This window comes from Balaenoptera musculus, chromosome 2 (genome assembly GCF_009873245.2).
Source record: "Balaenoptera musculus isolate JJ_BM4_2016_0621 chromosome 2, mBalMus1.pri.v3, whole genome shotgun sequence".
Classification (NCBI taxonomy): Eukaryota; Metazoa; Chordata; class Mammalia; order Artiodactyla; family Balaenopteridae; genus Balaenoptera; species Balaenoptera musculus.
The window spans coordinates 10,132,587-10,158,975 of NC_045786.1; the positions used below are offsets into that span (position 1 = coordinate 10,132,587).

General features: G+C 38.4%; 1 protein-coding gene across 1 annotated transcript in view; it reads right to left on the reverse strand.

The window, feature by feature from the left end:
• MYO3A (myosin IIIA) overlaps positions 1–26,389 on the reverse strand; it is a 181,387-nt gene that overhangs the window by 13,430 nt on the left and 141,568 nt on the right. Inside the window, exons 28-31 of the mRNA XM_036843194.1 lie at positions 24,650–24,812; positions 22,926–23,049; positions 20,131–21,043; positions 18,222–18,366 (exon numbers count right to left, since the gene is read on the reverse strand). Of these exons, the coding sequence (XP_036699089.1) occupies positions 18,222–18,366; positions 20,131–21,043; positions 22,926–23,049; positions 24,650–24,812 (1,345 nt within the window). The remainder of the gene's footprint in view (positions 1–18,221; positions 18,367–20,130; positions 21,044–22,925; positions 23,050–24,649; positions 24,813–26,389) is intronic.

A 26,389-nucleotide genomic window follows, 5' to 3' on the forward strand; every position in this document is an offset into this window, starting at 1 on the left:
ATCTCAAACTATTAGAATGCTCAGATTGGACTTTAAAAACCTTGGCCAAGAAAGAAATAGGTTTGTCCTCTTCTCCCTGCTCTTTCTTTGACAGAGCCAAGTTCTCAAATCTGCAGCAACGTCATCAGAGCTTCTGGTGATCTTCACGCTTTGCGGTCAGTGCTTGTTACAAGTGGCTTTATGTCTACAGAGTTAATAGGCCACTTACAAAGAATTTCTGTCTAGTTTTCATGATTCTTGACCACCTCATCCCCTAAGTGCATTTGTGATGAATATATCAGGGTTGGGCTGGGAGTGGGGTATGGGTGCTTACTGGAGAATGGCTTACATTCAACAGATATCTGAGCACACATTTCTTAGCCGGACTTTAAGGGCATCAATGGATCATTATTGCATATAATAATGGGGCAACAATAACTCTTAATCCTCAGAGATAGAAATACACAGAGGAACTGAATTGTTCCAAACGATTCTAATCAGATCAAGTCAAATCTAATCAAATCAATGAATGCTCCACACTTACTACGTGTAAGCAGCCGTGACTGGCAGCGTAAAACCACTCCAACCAGGATGGAGACTCACAGGTGCCTAACTTTCTAGTCCCAGCCCCAGCTCACTGTGTGAACATATTTATCACAAGAGCATTCAGATCCTAACGTTATCCAACTCATTCATTTTAAAATTTATGGGAAACTCCTGGATGCCAAAGATAGATCAGCTAGTTGGGAGTATGTCACCGTGGTGTAAGGCATGGAACAGTGCAAACCAGGACAATCATTCGTTACCGTCCTTTTTAGAATAAAACAAAAGAAAACAGGATCTTTGTTAATGAGACCACATTAATAGAGATCAGTTATAAATAGGAGGAGTAAAAGTACTTTTCCAACCAATCCCTGGAGGTTCATCTCCCATTCTCTCTCTCCCTTTTCCTCCAAAGGAGTAGACAGAGGAGGTAGAGGGAATCCAGATACCGGAGCCCTAGCCGAATCCTGTCTTAGACCATCACAGGCGCGAGGAAAGATGGTAAAACCTGAATTCTCGCCACCACCAGAAACAGTGGTCTTTTATTATTTTCCTTCTCCTATTTATCCTCTCTCCCAGGGCTGATTATTAAACAGCTCTTATTGGCTCTTGCCCAGTTTTATTATTTTTAAATGTATTGGCCGTATCCACTTACATATCTTATTTGAGTCTGAATGGCAAGAAACATTAAAATATAGTATCAAGTTATTATGTTTTTAGAAACATAAAGGTGACCAGGGACTAAACTTTAACTTGACTTTAATATTATTTAAAGTCTGAATTAAAATACCAGAATATTACTATTGTAATAACAATTAATTAAATTTAAGGTGGCAAAGAACCTGAATAAATGCCACGAAAGGGAAAAACAAACAGATTCTGGGAATAAAGGAAGTCTTGCTTTTTCATTTTCTCATCAAATGTTGCGTTTCTATCTGATTTCTATCACCAAGACTCTATAGAACCTGCCTTCTAGACAGTCAAGGGTGACCACTTTATTGCCAAAGCCAAAGGCCACTTTTCTGTCCTTATTATCTCTGACTTCATCACCATTTAACATTATCGACCACCCCTTCCCTTCATGACTGAGGGTGAGGTTTCTGAGGGCAAGACACCTTATCTCATTTACCTTTATATTCCTGGCACTTAAGGAAATGCCTGACACATAGTAAGTGCTTAATAAAAGTTTGCTGGATGAGTAAACAATCCTTTGCCTCCTGGAATGAATCACGGTGCTCCCAGCTCCTTGTACTTTGCACAATGACTCCCTACAGATGACTTCCCAATCCATACCCCGGCTAGAACCTCTCATCCACCAGAGCTCAGCCCTAATTTCCTACCCCTGTTGAATACTTGCATCTCAAACTCTCAGACTCAGGTGAGTCAGGGGTCATCTTTCTTCTCCATCTAAGATTCTGTACACCACAACCTTAATGGCACTGTATTTCTGTCCCCCAGGTTTGTAATATTGATGTCACCTGTCCCTTATTCCTCTTCTTCGTTTCCTAGAAGCAGGCAATCAGCAAATTCTGTCAACTTTTTTGACACATTCTTTGAAATGCCTAATACTCATCCACCAGTTCTTCTTGCTTACCCTTGCTACCACCCTGGGCTAAACTGCTCATTTAACAACCGTGGCAGCGTCTTAATGCGCTCTGTGCTTTATCTCACAAATGAAAACCAGATTTTCCTTCCTTAAATACCACGATGAAATTTCACTTTCCAAAAATTCATGATGCTTCTTTTTTCCTTCTTCATTAAAACGAAACGTCTCCTAAATCCAAGTTACTTACAATCTCAGCCATTCCAATTTATCTCCCACTTCCCCCCAAAATGAACTACCTCCTCTGGTCAGCCTTGTCACCTAACTGGAACCCCAGCACACCATGTTTAGAGCTGTAACTTTGCTTATTCTCATCTTCTCATAGAGAGGTTTTTCATGGCCTCACTGAAATCTTAAGCATCCTTCAATGCCTGTCTCCGCCTCCGCCTCTTCCGTGAAGCTTTCACAGATGGCCCAGCGATCTCCGTCTCACGTGAACACCAATGGTACTCACAGGCTGTGCAGTTTATTTGAAACGTGTTATGGGCTGAATTGTGTCCCCTCAAAATTCATACATTGAAGTCCTAACCCCCAGTTCCTCAGAATATGAAGGTGTTTGGAGAAAGGGTCTTCAGAGTGAGGTCACTATGGCCTCACTAATTCAGCATGCTTGGTGTCCTCGTAAGAAGAGGAGATTAGGACACAGACACACACACAAGGAAGACCATGCGAAGACAAAGGGAGAAGATGGCATCTCTAAGCCAAAGAGAGACCTCAGAAGAAACCAAACTTGCCAACACGTTGATCTTGGACTTCTAGCTTCCAGAACTGTGAGGAAATAACATTTCTGTTGTTTAATCCCCCCAAGTCTGTGGAACTTTGTTATGGCAGCCTAGCAAAATAATGCAACACTTAATCTCATACTTCCTACCGCTTACTATTTTTACTTGTGGCTTTAAAAAAATAGTGGGACCATAGGTTTTTGGATGGTGGGCATTATACCTTAGGATCTGATGCCCTCATGCTTTTTCACTGGATATGTACAGATGGTAGGTGTTTGGAGATGCTAAGAAGTCTAATTGATTCCATTTAAGCTTAGAGACACAGTGCTAAGTGAAGAGCAGACACTCAATATAATTTTCTTAACTGGATCACTACTGTCACCAGATATAAAAATAAATCCTGATTCTTCAAAGATACATGTAAATGAAAGAACCCACAAACCTCCTGAAAGAAAATCTGGATGACTTCATGAACAATCTAGAGGTACAAATGTCTTAACTAAAACTCAGAAGTCATAAAAAGGTAGCAAATGACTACAAAATACCGACCAACAGAAAAATGAGCAAAAGATGTAAACAGCAAGTTCAAGATGAGCAAATCCAAAAAGCCAACAAGGATGAAAGGCAAATGAGCTTGTTAGCAGACAAGACAATATGAATTAAAATAACAGTGTAATATCATTTTACTCCAGGCATATTAGCTAAGATTAAAAAGAAGGATAACACTGCTGGACAGGATGTCAGAAAAAGTGAATTCAAACAAATTGTTGAAGGAAACATCTTCTTAGGGCCTTTTAGGAAAGCAATCTATCAAAACCCAAAATGCCTTTCAACTCAACGACTCCACCCCTGGAGGCTTATCCCATAAAAATAAAATCAGTATACAAGGACATTTTCAGAGAAGTTTACTGCAACATTTTTCATAGTGGCAAAAAATCGAAACAAAGTGAATACCTAACAATAGGGGAAAGGTTACATAAATTATTGTGATCTTCATATGGAATACTATATGGCTACTAAAAAGAATGATTTTTAGCTATACTTGTTGATGTGCAGGGATTCCTGCTCAGGTAGTAAGGGAGAAAAGCAAGATGCATAATAAAATAATGACAAAAACCCTCTATATCTGTATGTGTGTGTAAGGGCATTTATGCACATCTACAAAAGATATAAAAGAACACATGTTCTATACGAGCTTCCTTGATGGGGAGAGTAATGTGGGTTGGAGAGGGAGAATGGCGGTGGGTGGGAGGGGGGAAGAAACAGGAAAAAAAGAGAAAATGAAAAAAATATTGCATTCAAAAGAATCCTGGAATGTATGGTATGGTCACATTTATGTAAAATTATAAATATGCATGAGGGCATGTGCATACTACAGAGATAAAAAATCTCAAAATGTGTTGAATTTGCAGAATTTCCAATAAATTCTTATATCTTGCAGAATTGACTTTTTTCTTCATCAGGATAATGCTAAATATTCTTAAAGGGTGTCTTCCCTTAAGATATGGCCATGTAACGTGGGCAGCCAGTAAGTGTAAATTATTGAGGAATGTATTCAACAGGGTCTGACTGTTCAGACTAAATTTCCCCAGGCTATTTTGTATTTTTGAAGAACAAACTGCCTGTGAGCTTATCAGCATACAAATATTTCAGAAAGGCGTTAAGTTTATTTTGCCCTCTAAATTTTTGTTCCTTTGGGGGAGCACAAACATTGCCTGCCAACGTCATTCTAACCCCTTAATTACAAAAGTGACATAAACATTTATAATCACAAATTACCAGCAGCGCATCAACGCTGGCAATAGCAAAATTAGGTTTGTGACTGTTTTGTATGATGTGCATGATACTTATTAACTGGTAAAGGTTGCTGCTATATTAAATAGCCAGAAGGTAAAGTATTTATTTATATTGTAGTTCTGGTAATAATTTCATTAAGCATTTGAGTTGATCAGGAATGCAATGAAAGGAAAAACATCTCACCATTTTGCATTCAGAAGAAAGAAGACAGATTTAAAACTCATTGCCAATATTTGCTCTAGAAAATTGAATTTCAGTATTATTCTCATTTTAATCATAATTATACTATTTTACTTAAGTAAACATGCAGAGTATAATTTGCAAAAGTATCACATGTATAAATAGGATATTAGCAGCACAGAAATGCACTTATGTTATTGTAATAGCTTCCTTAAGAAATCAATTTTTTAGTTTTTGTAAATTCCCATTTACAAATGGACAGTCATGAACTTTAAGTAATACAGGGACCCAGAGGAAATCTGAGAAGGGAGGAATATTCACTGCTATTTGTTAAAGGCAAGATTCACCGTAGTCAGGTTTGCAACCCGTCTGCCTTTCACCTCATCTGCCCTTCAGCCAGGCGAGGCGCTCGTTTGTCGCTCGTTTGTTTTTGTTTTTGTTTTTGCTAAGGAGTTTATATTTTTTATTTCCAGTATAAAGGGAACATGTACATCGTTAGGACCTAAATTCTCCATTAATGTAGCAGAGTATACTTCACATTTTCTTCTCAACATCTCTAGAGATTTACAGAAGAAAGTAGCCCCAAAATATTCCCTCTCCAAAAGTTTTAACTTACATCTTTCTACTTTTTTTTGTCATCATGGACTTTTCAGTATGGCATTGAGGACAGTTTGAAAGCCTGATCCATTCATAGTTTAAAGTGGTTTTGTTAATAATCTTCAATAAAATCTAATATAGAATGTTGCCTGTAAAATTCTTTCAATACAAGGACAATGAGGTCTACGTTAATATTCTGCTACTCACAAATCAGCACCAACTTTTCCGTAAACATTTCTTCGGTAAATTTCTAAGTAGGATTTTCCAAAGCTTATTATCAAACAAACGTCTAAAGCATTTAAATGTCCTTTCAGCAGTGCGTATTATGTGTTAAGACTGTAGCATCACTAATTATCAATTCTGCAAAGATCTTAGGCTTTCATTATATAAAGTATTATATGAATTAATATGATTATAATAGGCTGAGGCGCTCTTGAACAGAAATGGACGCAGGTTCTGAGCTTGTGTGGACAGTTCAGTCCCTCTGCACTCCTCTCTGCCTTGCACTGCCTCATGCTCTGAGTTCCCAGAGATATTTTCACTTCTCATGGTTGCCCTGAATTGGACCACTTGTTTTACTCCACTCTGTGTTCCCTTGAGTTTTCCTGAGGGGAAGAGCTGTAAGGGTAGGTGCTCCTGCTCGGAGTGTGCTGAACACTTCGGGACGCCTTAGTGTCCAGTGGTCTGGCTCACAGGCTGCCTCTGACCTTCTCAGCAGGAAGCTGTCAGCCTCCACCCCCATTCGGAACTGCTCAAGTGATTCCTTTAGCTCTTCTTTTTCTATCAACTGAACACTGATGCCCTAGAGCCAACTCACACCTGTCCTTATCCTACAGCTCATGGGCTTCAAGCTTTCTGCCACTCTGATTTGAGTACTTGGCACAAGAACCTTGAAAACTGAGCATTTAGTTTTTCAATAAATTACACTCTTAGGTTTGGGGAAGGTGCTGCCCCCAGCCGGCCCCTCCTGTCTCACAGAAGAAACAGAGGAGAATAATGCAGCTCTATTTGTGTGGTGAGACCCACAGACGTCCCCTCTGGACCACCATCTGTCTCTTGGACATGCTCACTGTGTATCTGCCATTTTCTTCCGTCATCCCCGTTGGGCACAGGTCATGGAGTAGAGTCCTCAGAGGCTAGTTAGTTTCGTTCTGGCCCATGCGGTTAGGTTGATCCCTCACCCCCCGCCATCCAGCATACATAAACGGGGGCGCCCTATGAGAAGCATACGGGAATGCACACAGTGACGCTGACAGTGCCTTGAGAGTGCCACCTATTGGGTGTCATGTTGAGCTGTGAGCATGCATCCTGTGTACGACCGTCCATGGGACTATGGAGACAAACAACAAAACTACATGCTCACCTGACTGGAGAATAAGGAAAACTCAGGGGTGGCATTTAAGAGCGTCCCAATTACCTCTTGGTTGTTTTTCAAGATCATACTGATCTTCGTCTGAAAAATATTTGGGTATATAGCTCGAGGTGAAAACCTACGTTAATTTTTTTTCCAAAGAGCCAAATTTGGGGAAATTATTTATTGGCTGCTCATAGTCACTTCCTCAAATTGCCCTGTAAAAACCACAGAATAGTAGAATACTACCTGATTTTCAACAAGCAACATTTAGTTTGTTTCTGGCCTCCCCCCACCTCCCTGCCCCGCTCATACTCTGTAACAACAGATAGGTGGTTCTTATCAAGGTAAGGTGAAATACACCAATATTTTTAAAAAGCTACTATTCCTTATAAGGACATGTCTGGTCACAGGCATGGCCACAGGAGGTGGCAAGAAAGCTTTCAGTGGCACGAGACAGCCTGGCAGCAAAGATAACTTCTCTGGAGATGGCATTCTAGTCTTCTCTCATCCAGTGTGGAAGCCCTGTACAGGCTGCAGGGACATTACTCAGATTCTTCATTTTGTACAGAATGGACCCTGAAGGGCCAAGGTAGGGAGGGGTGGAGAGTGTCCACTCTACTGGAGAGCGAGCCCTTGGTCCTCCCTCCACCAGTCTCTCGGCTTCTCTAGAGCCCTGTATATGGATGCTCTTGTCAGTGAACCCCCTGACACGGGGGAAGATTAAGCTGACGTATTTACAGGATTCCCATTCCAATTCTGCAGTCTTGTATCCCTAGTTAGATTAGCTAGCCGTTTGCTAAGGTTCTTCTTTGAAAGATGAATTTTAAGCGCTGTTTATATTCCATATATGAATGTGCCATTACTTATTAATCATTTTCTTATTGTCTAATTTTATTTTTGGCCATGTACATAATTTTTCTCTTTCAGCTCTGATTAGTTCCTTAGGCTATGTTCTCATAAGTGGGCTTACTGGGTGAATGACAGAAACGATTTCAATGCTTTTTTACATATTTTGCCAAATCACTTTTTGAAATGTTGCGTCTTTAGTCTCACCATTAGTGTTTGAGGATAATTAAACTAGCACATTCTTGTCAGCGTTAAATATTTTTCATCCCTGCCATTGTGATGAGTAAAAAATAGTAACTTAATTTATACTTTTAATTTCCACGGCAATCATACATATGCTTGTTTTCCATTTGCATTTGTTCTTCTATAAATAAATCAATGTGTCCGTTTTTCCATGGCGGGTGTTAGTGTTTTTCCTAATGATTTATAAGAGCTCTTTCTATATTACATACGTTAACCATTTTTCCATTTGTTCTATATATTTTATCCAGTTTGTCTGTAGCTCTTTAACTTTAAATGAGGCTTTCTAATGTCTAGGTTTTAACGTTTACACAGTGTAAATCGACCACAGTGTTTCTTTGTAATGCTTTTTATTACTTCTTATGCTTTGTCATTTCCTAAGCAGAGACTGTAAAATAGTCAATTCATATCATCTGGTTGGTTTCTCTTGGTTTATTCCTCACATTTAAATCATTAATATATCTGGTAAATATTGGGGTATTCAGTATAAGGTAAGGCTGTTTTATTTATTCTCCCAAAATCAGAAAAATTTAAGCATTATATGTCCATTTCTTATTGGTTTGCTGTATATCTTTTTGGGACAGGTTTTTATAAATACTACAGTCAATTTTAGGGCTCTCTATTCTGTTCCATTAACCTGTGGTTGATTTTCATAACAGAGGCATATGGTTTTAACTGTAGCTTTATATTATTTGTTCTACCATCTAAAAGGCAAGACCTCATTTATAATTATTCTTTTTTTCCTGAAATTTACAAATGATATCTAGGGACATTAAGTTCTAAAGAAAATCTCATAGAAATTGAACACAATTTTTTTAACCTAGAAATCAATTTTAGAATATGTTTACATTTTCTTATCTTTCAATCCAGAAACACAGTGGGTCATTCCACTATCTACCTCTGCTTTTTTTTTTTTTTTAAATCTTTCTGTGGTTTTCTTGCTAACTTTATTTCAAGGTATTCTATTTGTTTTTGCTCTTATTTCCAATATGTTCTTTTCCCATTATAAATTATTATAGGAAAGCTACGTATCTTTGCTGAATTCTTTTACAAGTACCAATCATTATTTTGGTTCATTCTCTGCATTTTTATTGTCAAAATTCATGTTGTCTGCTAATACTCCTATAATCCTATCTTCTTCTTTTCAATAATCATGCTTTTCAGAAGCTTCTGTTTGCTGTCCTATTGCTTCAGCTAGAAGTTCCCAAATAATGTAAAAAAGTGTTGTTACTAGCATCCTTACCTTAATCCTGCTTTTTAAAGGAACTGCTTTCAGTGTTTTACCATTATTATGATGTTGACAATTGATTTAAGAAATATACTCTTTATATTGCTAAAGAATCTCCTTCTATCTCTAATTTAGTAAGAGTTTTGCTTTTCATTAGGACTCAGTGTTAGATTTTATTGAAAACTGTTTTAGCATTTATCAAGATGGCTTTTTTCTTTTGAACTTTGCATATTATGTTACATTGATATGTGTTATTTGGGTAGTCTTTTAATGTAATATGCATTCAATTAGCTAGTACTATACTTCGGAGTTTTACCTCTAAATCCCTGAGATTGATCCATAGCTTTCTTCTTCTTTTTCTTTCCTTTCTCCCTCCTCTCCCTTCCTTCTTCCTAAAAGGTTATTTGTCAGACTTTGCTTCTAGGGTAGATGATCTTCATAAAATAGGTGACTTTCGGTATTTTTCTTTTTCTCCCAAGCAGATCACACAGTATGGAAATTACTTGTTCCATGAATTTTGAATGCACTTGTCTAAAACACTATGAGTTCCTGGAACACTTTTTTCAAGGTAATTCTTTGACAGACACACCATTGTATTGACTATGTCTTCTCGGAAATTTATACTTTAGCCTCCTATTTGTCTCTGTGAAATTGACTGCGTTCATAGCATGCTAAGATTTTAATATTATCAACTATAGTTATTATAATACTGTTCTTATTTCTATTTTTTTGTGGCTTCTTTTTTAGGTAATTAGTCTATTTTGTTTTATTTTCAAAAAATACTATTTTACCTTCATTTAGATATCTGGTATATTTCTGTCATATCAAAATTATTTCTCTTTTTGTGTTTTTCCTGGGGCTGAAAAATACTTGTTCTCCTTTTTTAAAAAAAGAAATCTTACTTTACATCACTTTTTTATTATTTTCTCTCAATTAATCATGAAAACATTTAATGATTTGAATTTTCCCATGAATGTAGATCTGGTTGCATTACATTCATAGTTTTTATATGTAGCTATTCTCATTTTTATTATTTTGAAATAACTGATAACTCTAATTATAATTGCTTCACCTCAGACTTCTTACTGATTTTTAATTTTAAGACTTATTTTTACACTTCTATCTCAATTGCATCATGGTCAGAAAATGTAATCTGGTTCAGTTCTGATATTTGGGAGTTATGGACTAGCCCAGTATGTCTATTTATAAGAAAATTTTAAAAATACACTAGATATTTAAGAAGGTATTTTCTCTTTGTGATATGAAATTATAAACTCCATGTGAATTTACCTTGTTGACTATATTATTTTGTCAAATATGCTATGTAATTTCCCTTTGAATTGATCTCGTAGCTAAGTAATATGATGTCAAAATATGTAAAGAAAAAACTGTTTCCTTTGCTGAGGACATGGTTAGTCTTTTTTTCGTGCATTTTTTAATCAGAAATTTAATGGGAAGTTGGGGGGAAATATACTGTTCATTGCCCTCCTGCTTCCATGGCAGCTCTGTGTTCTCTGTAGTTTAGAATAGATAAAAATTGTGGAATGAGAAGAAATAATTTGGGTGCAAAAAATTTAACTATTTCCATTTAAGGCTTCTAGGTCAACTGTTCTGTTGGAATTAAATCAGTTAACTCATCAAAATCGATAATTTACACTCGATAATTCATAGTGTAAACCCATGTATGGCAAACTGCTTTTATGGTTAGTATTTAATATAATTAAAATGCTAAAAATAAATGATATTCACTGAATTGTAAGGTTGTAAATAAAATAATTTGTTTTTGGATACTGAAGGTTGTCGTTTTTTGAAAGATTTGGGGGGAATTAGTATTATTTCTTATGAAGAGAGAATAGTAGCAAATAAATGTAAGAAGATAAGTGATCACCAGAGGTATGTTGGGAGGGAAAGCAATATAACTTCTGATCTCTCTTTACTTTCTACTCTTAATGAAAAAAAATTCCTATAAAGTATGTGACCCAACATTATTTGAGCTACCTGGTCTTCACATGGATATAAATATGTTTACAGGTACACGTGCAGACGTATTCTTGGATAGTTTCCAAAATGCATTTCTAGGGGCCAGGATTACAATGGTAAAACGACAGGCATACCTTAAAACAAATACCAAATCTGCACCATAATAACTGAAAATATTAGGACTACTGCATGAATCTAGATGCCATAAGAATTTAGAAATAAATAGATTGCTCTTTTCTTCTGACATTTACTCTGAAAGCATTTTCATTATATCTACTGTATGTATATGCATGGCAAGGGACTGCTTTGATTTAGACTTGAATTATTGATGGTATTATGTAAATGAAGCATGGCAATTATCATAATGTCCTTATTTGTTAACCTTGTAATCCATTAAAAAATTACAGCCTGTTGGACAGTCACAGCTTCTTTGTAAAAAGAGAGAAAGAAAATATGCTTTTGTGTTACTAGGGTATATTTATCCTAAAACTAATCTTTTTCTTCTCTTCACAGAGGTCAACACAAATTGCCAGGGGCACCATAGTTAAGAAGAAACCCCCCCTCCCCCAAAAGGAGCAACTCTGCACATTATTCAAAGTGAAATAATGCAATGTCATTGTATACTTCTGAATACAACAGCATAGGCTCTAAGATCAAATGGCCATGCTACAGTTATATAAATCCTGTACTAAATTTCTCTCAATGAAAATGCAGGTGCAGTTAACTCCTATCAGTTTCAATTTATAATGATTATTATCAAAACAAAGATATAAAATAAGCAGTTCGTGTACTTACCTAATTTTATTTTTAAACTTCCTAATTAGTTCCTCAGTTTTCATTTGGACATTATTTTACTTTTGACACTTTCGCACATTAAAAAATATGTCTCACAGAGAGAGAACCTTATAAAATAAGGTTACAGCTTGTTAAAATAAAGTTGAAAATTTAATTATTCTCATTTATTATCCACATTTTCTAGGGCTTGCTTCTTTTTTTGTTTAATCTTTTATTATAGAAAATTTCAAACATTCACAAGAGTAGAAAAGAACAGACAGAATAGCAGAATGAACCTCCCTGTACACATCACTCAACGCCAACAGGTATCCAGCCCAGGCCGATTCTGTGGTCCTTTTCTCTTAATCTGTCTTTAAATCAAGCTGAACCACCAGATAACCATACATTCAAGATATATTACTGGCCCCTTCACTGTTTTCACCACACGACCATTAGGCATGATTATAACTTAGAATATCCTGATGAATTTTCAAAGTGACCTCTAGAAAAAATTTGCTTTTGTACTTTTTTTTTTTTTAAATAGATCTTCATTGGAGCATAATTGCTCCATAGTACTGTGTTATTTCTGTTGTACACCAAAGTGAACCAGCCATATGCACACATATGTCCCCATATCCCCTCCCTCTTGAGCCTCCCTCCCATCCTCCCTATCTCAGCCCTCTAGGTCTAGGGCTTTCTTCAGAATAGGTAAGAAGTTTTCCCAGGTCACTTTACGTAATCCAGCTAAGGATGATTGAGTTGTTACAGCGAAGTGGGGCGTAGCAATTATTTGAAGATGCCTGTAGATTTTTGAGAAGCATGAGATAATTAAAGTTTCAGGTGACTATTAGGCTTACTTTAGTGACATAATTATTTGTAAACTAGCTTGATTTGGTCTTCCAAGTGAAATTTTTCATGGGGAGGTATGGTTTGCCATGAAGGTCAGTGCTGCAGCGGTGGCCTGTTGAACCCCGGCTGGCAGGTTCCACAGCGTATCGGCTAAATCTACCTCTGCAGGTGCTGGCAGCTGCTTGCACTGCGAGCTTCCAAATTGCGGGGTTAGCAATTCTGATGATCTAAGGAGAGAGGACTTCTATACGTTAGGCCTTCTACAATATAAGGCCTTCCCTGACTAGAAGTTTAAAAGCATACAACATACAAAAATAAATAAACATTTAAAGACTGTAATGCGACACTTTTTTGTTTTAATAAAAACCAAACTTTCAAATCTTCGCTCCACTGGCCACTGTACTTTGCTCCACATATAATTCTTGGAGGAAATTAAACAGCTTTCCAGCCAATTAATAAGCCATTATTAAATGTCAACGGTGTGATGAATAAGTGTGCTAGGGTAACAGAAAAATGAATATATAGTACATGGCATGGTCCTGCTTGCAAGGGTTGAAAATCTGACTGAGGAAGACAAAACCAATCTACATGAAATAACTTGAGGATAAGTAAACATGGACCGTGGTACTGATAATCTACTCCCTCCGATGAGTGTGCATCTGAATACCTGTGTGGGGTTTGTGATGTCTGAAGGTATATAACTGGGAAAATCACTAGAATTGGAGGAAAAGGGAACAGGTGGTGGAAATTCTTGGTTTAAATGTGGTCAGAAGATCGGCAAACCCAGGCTGGTTTACAGAGAAATTTAGGATGGAGTTTGATTTTCCTGAGGTAAATAAGCACATCCAAAGGTACAATAATGAATCTAGATCCCTTGCAGGGATTAAATATTGACCACGTAATATCTGGCCCAATTTGTGACCTCAGTTTGAATTCTTTGAACTATATTTACTGTGAACTTTTATAAACTATTCAATAAATTTTTTAAAAAGCTGCCTAGATCATTAAAATATCTGAACATAGACTACACCTAATGACAAAACCTGGCAGATATCGGAGGGTGAATCTCCCAGAAGTAGCAGTGATTATCTGCATCCCCCTTTTCCCTTTGTGTCTATTCACAAACGTTAGGGGAAGTTGTAAGTAACTGTTAACATATAGGAGATTCAATGGATATTTTATAGTTCTCTCCCCACTTGCTCTGTCAGCATCATCCTGCATAATATCTTTAAAACCCTCTTCCTGTGGCTTCTGAGGTACTGGGCGCCCTGGTGTTCTTCCCACCTCTCTGGCTGGTCCTCTTTGCTGGGTCCTCTCTACCTGACCCGTACACGTCTAGACTCACGCTCTGGTTCTCTTCTCTTCTCACCGTAGGTGGATTTCCTGGACGATCTCGTCTACTCAACGGCTTCAGTCACCATGCACGTGTCCACCCACCTGGCAGGTCATCTACCGACTAACCTTTGCTTAAGACTGTTGACTGGGGCTTCCCTGGTGGCGCAGTGGTTGAGAATCTGCCTGCCAATGCAGGGGACACGGGTTCGAGCCCTGGTCTGGGAGGATCCCACATGCCGCGGAGCAACTAGACCCGTGAGCCACAATTACTGAGCCTGCGCATCTGGAGCCTGTGCTCCGCAACGAGAGGCCGCGATAGTGAGAGGCCCGCGCACCGCGATGAAGAGTGGCCCCCACTTGCCGCAACTATAGAAAGCCCTCGCACAGAAACGAAGACCCAACACAGCCATAAATAAATAAATAAATAAATAAAAATTGTATAACTTTAAAAAAAAAAAAAAAAGACTGTTGACTGTCTCAGCCACCACTTCATCTGGGTTAAGTGGTCACAATGCACAACAGTTCAGATGTACAAAAATGTCACCTGATGTTCCTAAAACTCGACTTAATTCCTCCTTCTTAGTGCTCATTTCGATTTTCTAGCATGACGTTATTTTTAATGAATCCTAGTTAAACTCAGTTGCTTTCAATTTTCTTAGTGTCTTCTGAGAAAACTTAGTCATTCTGGGTTTCTGTTTTCTCCCCGGGCCACATCTAAGTTGGGGCGGGGGGTGGTTTGTAGCTTCATGTCATTACGGAGACAGGCACCTGCTCTGCAGCTCTTCTTCCTTTTCATTAGCATCTGCCCAGAGTAACTGCACTGTCTCGTCTCTAGTCACTGGCTCAGACTGCATCTCCCAGTGTCCTCCCTTCCTACTTGGTTCTGGGTTGTCAGGTCTGCCCAGACCCCTCTGGGTCTTCAGGCCACTTCAGGGCCTCTCTCAGGCCCTTCCTCTGCTACTCTCAGGGACGGGGGAAAATTCAGATGTTTGCCAGGTTGGCCTTCATTGAAGAATGAAGTGAAGTATTTTGACTTCCTAGTAAAGTTCCTCTGCTTTTAGTTCTTTTCAAAGTCCCTGACAAAGCAATCTTGAGAAAGAAGAAGAGTGGAGGCATCACACTTCCTGATTTTAAGCTAAATAAAAAGCTAAAGTAATCAAAACAGTACGGTACTGGCATTAAAACAGACACATAAATCAATGGCACAGAATAGAGAGCCCAGAAATGAACCCAAGTATATATGGTCAACTAATTTTGACAAGGGCATCAAGAATACATAATGGGGAAAGAATAAATAGCACTGGGAGAACTGGATAGCCACGTATAAAAGAATGAAACTGGAATCATCTTACACTATACAAGAAAATCAGCTCAAGATGGATTAAAGACTTAAACGTAAGACCTGAAACCATAAAAATCCTAGAAGAAAACATAGGGGAAAACCTTCTCGACATTGGCCTCGCTAGTAATATTTTGGATATGACACCAAAAGCTCAGGCAATAAAAGCAAAAATCAACAAGTGGGACTACATCAAACTAAAAAGCTTCTGCACAGCAAAGGAAACCATCAACAAAATATAACAGGCAACCTATAGAATAGGAGAAAATATTTGCAAACCACATATTGGATATATTTTAGACAATATCCAAATAACCAAAATGAGAAACTCATGCAGCTGAACAGCCAAACACACACACACACACACACACACACACACACAAACACCAAGAAACCAGATTAAAAAACTGGCAAACAACCTGAATTGACATTTTTCCAAAGAAGACATGCAAATGGCCAACAGTATATGAAAGAGTGCTTTCATACAAATCAAAATCTCAATGAGATATCACCTCACATGTATCAGGATGTCTAGTATCAAAGAGACAAGAGAAACAAATGCTGGCGAGGATGTGGAGAAAAGGGAACCCTTGTACACCTTTGGTGAGAAGGTACATTGGTTCAGCCATTATGGAGAACAATATGGAGATTCCTAAAAAAAAATAAAAATAGAACTACCATATGATCCAGCAATCCCTCTTCTGGGTATATATCCCCAAAAAATGAAATCAGTACCTTACATGATATGTTTATGTTCACTGTAACATTATTCACAATAGCCAAGATAGGGAAAACAACCTAAGTGTCCAGCAACAGATGAATGAATAAAGGGGATGTGATACACACACACACGCGCGCGCGCGCGCACACACACACACAGGAATATTATTCAGCCTTAAAGAAGATCCTGCCATTTGGGACAACATGGATTAACCTGGAGGACATTATGCCGAGTGAAATAAGCCAGACGCAGAAAGAAGAAAAACCTCATGATCTCACTTATACGTGGAATCTTAAAACGTCGAACACTAGAAGCAGAGAGCAGAACGGCGGTTACCAGGGGTGGGGAGGCGGGGGAAACAGGGAGATGTTAGTCAAAGGGGACAGAGTTGCAGGTGTGCAGGATGAATAAGTCTAGAGATCCAATGTGCAGCACAGTGACTACAGGTAATAATACTGTACCGAATCCTGGGAATGTGCTAGGAGAGTGGATTTCAGGTGCTCTCATCACACACACGCCAAAAAAGGCAACTATGTGAGAAGAAGATATGTTAATTAGCTTGACTGCAGTCATATTTCACCAGGTATGTGGGCCTCAAATCATCACGCTGTGCACCTTAAAGCATTTTCAGTAAACACACATACACAACACACGACACACACAAGTCGTGGCAATACACTGGCAGCCCCCACACCCCTCCAGGAAGCGTCCGCCGCACCCCTCCACCCCCTGCTTCCTGCTGAGCCCTGGGCTGAGCTGCTTACCAGGACGCTCCCTCCAGCACCTCACTGCCCCGCCTCCACCAGGGCCTCTGCACACACAGCCGAGAGAGGCTGAAGCCCCCGAGCCCCCTCTCGGCTCCTGCCGGGCAGCAGGCCTCTGGGCAGGGTCATCGGTGGCACTCAAACTAATGCGCCTCTGGGCTCTGACTTGCCAGGCTGCTTCTTCACGTCAAGAGGTCTGGGCCAGGGCCTGGGAGCAGCGGGGTTGGGAAGGGTGCACACTTCGTGGCAGTGGTTTTTTTGGTATTTTTTTTTTTAAAGCTTCACACAAGTCTTGAAAACAATGTGGCAGGATAACTGATTGAAACATTAAGCTATTTTTCCTTCCTCCCATATCAGACAAATAGCCGGGCTCATCTTAGTCTTTTCCTGCCTAAGGGACTTTCACGGAAGTTGCCTGAGGTTAGCGGCGGTCCTGCCTTTGGTAAGAGCCACGCTCATCGCAGAGGTGGGGCCTGGTGCCCTGAGCGGGTGGCAGGCGTCCGAGAAATAAGGACCAAAGGAAAATAAATGCAGATTCTCCCAGACAGGGACCAGCAGGGCCATCAGTGGCTGCCCCTGGGGGAGGTGGTAAGGCTGCAGGGAGGAGGGCCACCTGGAGCGTGTGCAAACCCGGTAAGACTCCTGACACGCCAGTTTCCCGGCGTCTCCTGCGCGTATGGGAGCAGCAGAGCCTCGCGATGTGTAGAGATCGTGAGGCCAGCTAGGAGATGAGTGTCACAGCAGTACCTGTGGGCAACTAACTAGTGACTACAGGCTTTACCTGATCCTTTGGTGGGTATATAAGGCCCCGGGGCCTTTGCACAGCCCTGGAGAAGGGGAGGTCTGATAATTCCTGAGTCTGAATTCGCCACCAGTTTAGTGAATGTGGGCAGAGAGTGACTTAGGCTGATAAGAAGAAAATTTAATAGTGCATCTGGGTTTGTGCATCTGAACGGAGATTTGCACCTTCTACTTACCATACAGATTTTGACAGAAGGAACAGATATATTTCACTTGTTTGCTCCCTCTTATCCAAACTGCACCCTGCTCCCCACCCTCCCCCAACTCCATCCCTTTCTACTCCCTTTTGGTGTCATATGCCAAGTTCTAGTTAAAGTGTATATAAAGGGGAAAAAGAAAAGAAAAAGAAAAGAAGAGGAGAATGAAATCAAAAAAGGTAGGGGGGTATGTGGAACATTCTGGAAAAGTGTGTATCTACTTATAAAAAATGAAATAAAATGAAGGCTCTTGCCAAGACAGTTAGAACACTGTCACCTCAAATCTGCTATAGAATAAAGGTGGGCAACTAATAAACAAAGTATCTGGCTTTGCCTGTCCCTTCGGGAAGTTCCAACTCTACCCATCTTTACCTGAGATGCACTGCTGAGAAGAAACTCGTCTAGTAATTGGCTTATGAGGATAGACACCCAGATAAAGAGGCTTCAGTTGCTGTGACAAAATCACTTCATTCAGTTTTTTCTGCAGAATGAAATATTCTTCAGATAGCTTTGATATCTAAAAAGAAGGTCACATGTCAGATTAAATCAAGGAAGAGAATTCAGTGAGCTCCACAGGTACACTGGGGTCTGATCAATTCCTGAACCGCTCCCCCTGGGGCTCTCATGTACTTCTTCTCCAGGACTCACCCTGACCCTGTACCAAGGTCGGATAAAGTCCTCACTTGACAAAACCTCCCCCTTTGTGCTACCTGCCCATCTCACATTTTCCATTCAAAACTGTCCAACATATGACCCTCCAGAAGCATTCTCTCCTGATAACTCCTTCCCAGGGTCCCTGAGATCTGGCTTCCATCCTTACCATTCTGCTGCCGTGGCTCTTCTGCTTTTATCCTGAGGAACCCCTCTGCTGACTTTGACTGTGTTAGCCTCCCCCCTTTCCTGTCCAGGCTTCTTCGCCTGACTTCAGCGCTACTCTCTCTCTCTTCCAGTTCCTCTTTCCATCCTGGCCCCTCTGCCTCTACCTTGTCTGTTAACACGGCTGCCCTGATAGGTTGAAGGTGGGGCTCCTGCTTTTCTGCCTCTAGCTCTGCTCCCAGGGAGCACTGAATCCACTCCCACGGTGGTATTTGCCAGCTGTAGGTGGATGCCCGGCGATTCTACATCTCCTGAATGTTGCAGTTGCTTGGCAGGTCAGGGTCCTAATCTCTGCTTTGGTCTTTAGAGTGAGCAGATTTATCACAAGGAAGGGAAGGACTGCCTGTATATTAAACTCAATATTTCCATGTGCTTAAAAAAGTAGAACAGGAAGGGACTAAATAAAACAATGGCAGATCTATGACCAGCTAGGGGTTGGAGATGTTTGGGCCACACTCATAACAGTCAGGGGGTGTCCAAGGGCAGTTACTGTGTTTCTTGTGGGCTTAGCCACCGTCAGACAAAAGGCAGAGTTTAGAGACTCAGCAGTAATAGGTGATCCTTCTGTGAACCCATTATGACATTTCTTCTATGATTTCATACACTATTGACTACCCTGATAGTACATATTCATTTATAATATGCATTTTAGAGGCCACCTAGTGAAAATCCTTCACTTTACACAGGGGAAAATAAGGGTGCTGACACATGAAGTGATTTTCTCAAGGTCAAACACCTAGAAAGAGAGAAAGAGCCAGAGTGGGGCACGGACAGAGGCCTGTGATCTCTCCATAGCACTAATTTATCAGAGTTCCATACACCTGGGAGAAGCCCTAAAGCCGACTGCCCCTTCTAGAAACAGCTGAAACACGCCTACCAATAGCATGAGATATTCTCCAAGAGGGAATTTTCCTTTGTGGTTTTTCTTGATGGTTCCTCATGGCCATGACAGAACATATAGACTGTCATCTTCATTGCATATATGCTGAGTAATGCTACAATCTGATTCTGATACCTAATTATGTCTTCTCAAAATTTGGGGTACAGAAAGCATAGACTTTAGAGGATTTTGAAAACTTTTTTTTTCAGCTATAATGGAAGATCTCAGATACATGGAAATTTGCATCGTCAAATGCCAGCATTTTAGTAGGCTGTAGAAACCAATGACTAGTCTCCTTACTACACAAGATTTCCATCATATTTTATACTATTTTTATCATAGAAATTTGTTTACAAAATTTATGGCTATTTGAATAGCACCGTCCCTGAGATGTTTTATTGAAAAGGTTTGCAATCTCATAAAAACAGATGAAACAATATATCAGTTATCAATTGTCTGTTTAACTCGGTTATCGTGGAATTCCCAGAGATCCGTACTAGTAAACAAATCTGTTCGTTTACATACCTGTTTTGAAAAAATTGCCAAATCACATGCTTCTTTTTCTGAAATTGCTTTTGAGTCCTTATCACTCTTCATCCTCATGTTACAGGATTCCTCAAATTTTGCGGGATGGGAATACAAAGTGTGAGTATTTCTTGCTACTTCTGTCGGTGTTGCAACCGCTTTTTGATTTTTAAAAGAAGACATCCTGTCCTTCCTTAACTGCTGCCCCCTCTTGTAGCCCCGGTATTTGCTCTGAATGAACACCGCTGCTTTGTCTTCTTTTTCCTGGGCTTGCATTGCCGGTTCGATTTGCCTCTCTTGGACCATCCCATGCCTCACAGGGTTCCTCTGATGACTGCACACTGGGGCATTCTGGGTGACCACAGACGTCTTCTTTTCTTTTTCCTTGCTATTTGCATCTTGGCAAACCGACCTCTGGCTAAGACTAGGTTCTAAAGTTTTTTTAAAAGAAGGCTGCTTAGGAGCTGAGGTCTCCTCCGCTAACCAAAGTCCTGGGTAGCTTGGCCTTTCTGATATGGCCTTCCTTTCTAGATATGCTGCTTTTGAGTCTTCGAAATTCCTTTCCTCTGTGTACCACTGATAATAATTCTGGACCACAGTGTCCTCCTTTTCCATTTTCCTTATCTTACTATTTTCTTCCAAGTCTTTCATATACTTCTTATTGGTGTTTACTTCTGCCCAAGCGTCCCCCACCAGATACAATTCTTGCTTAGCCTCTTCCTCATACACGTTGTTCATTTTTTTCGGGGTCTGATATCCTCTGTTTTTACTTTCCATAGCATTCGTGGATTCCCCCTCAGCTCTGAAAGTAGAAGTCTTCACTACAGATGTACTTCCCTTATTATTTGGAGCTGGAATGACTGTTTCATTAGTAGACACTGCATTCTCTGTCTGTTTCTTCACAAAAGATTCCCTGTGTAAAATATATTGCATCGGAATATATGATACTAAACTAGAGTTTATTACCTTGTTTGGCAATAGCACATGTTACATTATGTTGGGAGAAAAGCAAAAGGGACAAAAAAGCTCAAAATAAAAACTTATCAAGTCACAATAATTGAGTATTTCCCCAAAATGTCCTCTCTAGCGACAACTGTGATGGCTACTCAAATAATGAGAAAACTAGCTTCAAATTAGAGTGAGAAATATCCTAGCATAATTTCACTTACTGAGGTATCAAAATCCTAGGAATTTAATCACTTCAAGATATGTCCTTTTCCAAGAAATTATCTTTTTTGCTTCATTCAGGATTGTATTTCTTCCAAAAGTAGCAGAGGGTACAGAGTAGTGGGAAAAGATGATTATAGTACATTTATTACATTAAGAAAACAAGGAAAAAAACCACATTTTCCTCTTTCAGAATTTTCTGTGATAGCCATCATTTGTTAGTATTTGTCACAATTCTGAAAGATTTGAGAAGAGCTAAAATAATAAAAAGCTAGAAGGTGATGTAGGAACAAACATAATGTTGGGTGTTCAGTTAGTGAGGGCATACATTTAAAAATACTCTCATCGAGTCCCTAGATTATTAAAACATATTGTAACTCAGCAGAAACCTTTGAATCTCTTGGTAGCCTTTTGTTTCTTTAAGAAGTCATTTTGCTTTTTAGAGACATGAAAAAAGTTGGTTACTTAGTTTTACATTTTATTAAAGTGTCATCTTCTCTTGTAAACTAGCAATTTTATATACAATGGTGAAAAAACACTGGCTGTTAAATTTGTTTCAGCTTCAAGACATTAAGATTAAGTAAGAAATTAAAAAAAAAAAAAGATATGTCCTTTTCCAAACAAAGTACCTACAGTAAGGAGATGTGGAAACTATATCCACATTTGAGATCAGTAAGTAGGGTATGTTCACTAGGTTGGCGTGCTGTACTTTGATAAGCTCTAAGTCTACGGATCACAGAAAATATCTTACAAAATTCAAGGAAAAGCAGTGTCCCTGCTATGGTTCATGATCTTGTAATACGTTGGCCAAAATTTCACAGTTGTTCCTTTATTAATACCCTTTTGAAAGGATAGTTGGAATGATTTCCCCTTAACTTGAAGATAAGATCTTCTTCGAGGAGGAAAGTGTGGTCATCCGAGTGAAATGCCAACAAACTCTCAAATAGGATAAAGAACACAAAAGTGGCCACGGGCTGTCGCTGACATTTGATGCATCACTGTTAGGAACCTGGTTAGGTACGAGAAAGACTGTGGACTTTTATTTTTTTAATTTTTATTGGAATATAATTGCTTTACAATGTTGTGTTAGTTTCTACTGTACAGCAAAGTGAATCAGCTATATATATATATATATATATATATACCCTGCTTTTTGGATTTTCTTCCCATTTAGGTCACCACAGAGCACTGAGTAGAGTTCCCTGTGCTATACAGCAGGTTCTTATTAGTTATCGATTTTATACATAGTAGGGTATATATATCAATCCCATTCTCCCAATTCATCCTACCCCTCCTTCTCCCCTTGGTATCCGTAAGTTTGTTCTCTACATCTGTGTCTCTATTTCTGCTTTGCAAATAAGTTCATCTGTACCATTTTTCTAGGTTCCACATATAAGCAATATTATATGATACTTGTTTTTTTCTTTCTGACTTACTTCACTCTGTATGACAGTCTCTAGGTCTATCCACGTCTCTGTGAATGGCACTATTTCATTCCTTTTTATGGCTGAGTAATATTACATTGTATATGTGTACCACATCTTGTTTACTGTGGACTTTATTTTGTGACTTTCCAGGTGTGAAAAATCTATACTGTCAAGATGGTATAAGAATGAACATTATTTTACCTTTTATTTTCAAAGTTTTTCTTGTAGTCAAATTCCTGATCTTGAGTCTGAATGGTTTTTGCTGCTGTGTTTTTCGTGTTAACAATTTCTTTCCTTTGTTTTCTGGCTAGATGTCCTCTTGCAGCTGAAACATATAAGGCCCAGAGCAGTGTTAATTATAATAAATAAAAAGCATTACTTCAATGGGTAGAAACAAATGGCTTTTGACCATCAGTGTCAAAGAGGAAAATGAAATTAAAGACTCCAAATAGAACAGGTTCGAAAAAATATGGGAATCATTAACAAGACTCTTCCAGACGACAAGCTTTAGCAAGAAAATAATTAAAGTAACTTTCATATTAAGGGGAGTATTAAGATGAAATTAAAATGATAGAGATGAACTAAGTTGATGAAAAAGGCAACATGTACTCACTCATTTGCTTAAAATCTGCTAATGCTTATGTTTCTTTTATTTCTGCCATGCTCAGCTATTCATGGGAGAAAACCCCTATTAGCTAAGTATATGGTTTGGACCTTTCAGCCAATTATTCTTGGAGCCAGATATATTTCAGAATTCAGATTTAAACTTTTTAAAAAAAATTTTTAGAAAAGTAATTCAGAACAGATAACATATATTCTGTAAAATTCCCCATGGTAAGTCAGCATTCCATAGTCAAACACATGAATATTTCTCCAGAAAAACACACAATTCTTACCGAGTGGGATGAATAAAGGATTGTGAATATTAGGTCATGTTTCACTTCCAAATGAGTTCTGAAAAAACCTCTTTTTTCAGTGTTTTATGAAGTTTGGAATTGTGGATAAAGAATTAAATCCCAAATTGCAGGGTTTGCATTTTTGATGTCCCAGTGAGAAGTGAAGGGCTTAAAATTCCAAAAGATGATGATGAGCTCTTATGGATTGACAAATTGGACTGGACCTTGAACTGAATCTTTTGAATGTCAGTCAGCTACTCTGCCCACCACATCAGTGTTCTTCAGAATGTAGGTTGCAAATAAATAGTGGATCATAAAATCGATTTAGTGGGCCAAATCTAACATCTAGAAATTAAATGGAATAAACCAGAATAGAAAAGTATCAGAATGCAGTGCTTGTAGTATGTGTGTGTATCAGGTTACAGAGTAAAATACATTTTTTGTTATAGGTATCTAGTCAAAAGTTTTTGAAAGATATTGTATTAAGCCATGCTGGGTTCTAAATTTAGCTTTTTATAGAAAAATGGAAAGTGAAATCCAAAGTCTATTAATACATTTAATAAAAACTTGTGAAATATGATTATAAATATTATTTCCCTACAGTTAACAGGAAGAAATGGATGCCCTTTAGCAGAATGAGATTTCATTAAGTTGTCAAAAATTATGGCAAGTGTAACCTTTGGAATAAAGTAGGGAAAATGTTATTGTCCAATGGGTTATAATAATATGATTCTTGAGATCTACAATTAATTCAGTCACTTGCTGTATCTTGCACAATACGTCAATTGTGTTTCATAGTGACAGAAAATTTAAAAGTTATTTTCTTTAAAACAAAACATTTATTCAGATATTAAAAGTGTCAGTCACTACAACAATCATTCAGATTTAGCATAGAGAAAGTATCAAGGTAACAGAGTTTGGAATTAAACACGAAAGCTCCATAAGAATTGGAGGTAAGACTTGATTTCATGCACACATCTAAACACAGCATTATGTTTTGTTACACAGTGAGATGGTCTGAGTTATTACCTGACTGTATTATTATAGCGCTCTCTTTCCTTTTCTTCTGTATTTTTTGGTATCTTCTTGAGCCCAAGAATCCTCTGACACAGGCTTGAATCAAAATAAGCTTGTCGATGACTTCCTTTCGCATTAAATTTAACTGTTCCACGTGATAATACTTAAGGAACACCTTAAAAGAATTAAAATAAAACACAATAAAACTACGCTGTGCAGGTGTGAAACAGTCATGTGCTGTGCTCTGAAGACTAGATTATATTCTAAACATTTTTCGATTTTGGAAATCACTATCTTTTGCTTCTTTGGCTTGGATGTTGCTATCACATTATAGATTTTTATGACTGAAGAAAACCCCTCTTTGAGAAGGAATATAGTTTAACAATCATACTGTTTATTTGCAACAGGTTACCTAGGTTTTGTTGGATGGGCCAATATGAGTGGAGGATACCAAGCTCTTTTATCAAAGTTTTAGCATCAGATACTCTGGGCAAAGCTAATTTTGTATGCTTTTTGAAAGAAGAGATAATTAAACTTCCCAAACTTAAAAATCTTACAAATCTATTTGTAAGAGAGAGGACAGTTATAGTTACAGGAGTTCATTCACCAAATGTTTACTGAGACCTATTCTATGTACTTATCTGCTGGGATACAAAGGTGAACAAACCAGGGGCACTGCCCTTCAGGGGCTCACAGTGTTGTCAGTGGAGAGAGTAAGGCAGAGAGAGGGTCCCATGCAGAATGAACAACTTTCTCACCGGACCCAGCAGCCACTGTGAAGATAGGAGGGCTGATTTATGATGATTCTAAAATCAAAATGAATCAGAGCAACAGGGGAGCCTGAAGGCTCGGAGCTGTTCTCAACTAAGAGTTTTCAACCACTCTCAGGAAACAGGAAGGTATGTTTTTTTCTTTTAATGGCTAAATTTACTAATGAAAGTCACCTCAAAGAGAGTTTATTGAATCCACTAAGAAGTCACTTAAATTCAAATTTAAGAGCTGAGTCATGAGACCTGGTAACCCTGACTGTAGAATTCTCTCAGCACTTAGAAGCCTGGCACCAAGGGCCAACAGTTTAACATTACAGGTTTTGATTGAATTTAGTTTTAATTTCTACAGGACTCTAGATGTTAATATATTTAGTCTATTCTACTGCCAACAATTCATTTAAAATTCAATCTATCTAAAAAGGTCATCATTTTTTTTGCACAGCATTAGGAATGTTCTATATTGAATACTTTTATCCATCTTAATGAGTTGGAAAAGGTGAAGTGGAAAAATACAAATAGCTTTAAAATGCTGCATAAATATCATGCAAAACTGGAACTGCAAAGGGCCTTTTTACAAGTTAAAACTCCATTTGAGTTAGGCATGTGTTTCAGACCATAAATCATGAGATTTCAGCCTGACAAAATTCATTTTTGTGAGAATCTGAAAGAAAATGGTGTGAATAAAAAACATATCTTTGTAATGCTCAGGAATTCCCCTTACTAAATACTAAAGTAAATACAGATTACTGGATATGTAGGACACTCCGTATAAGATAAACACTTTGAAAATTTCTTTAAGTTGTTACAGGCCTAACTTTTCTTTTTTTAAATTAATTTTTATTGGAGTATAGTTGATTTACAATGTTGTGTTAGTTTCTGCTATACAGCAAAGTGAATCAGTTATAAGAAAGAAAAATATCATATGACATTGTTTATATGTGGAATCTAAAAAAATGGTACAAACGAACTTATTTACAAAACA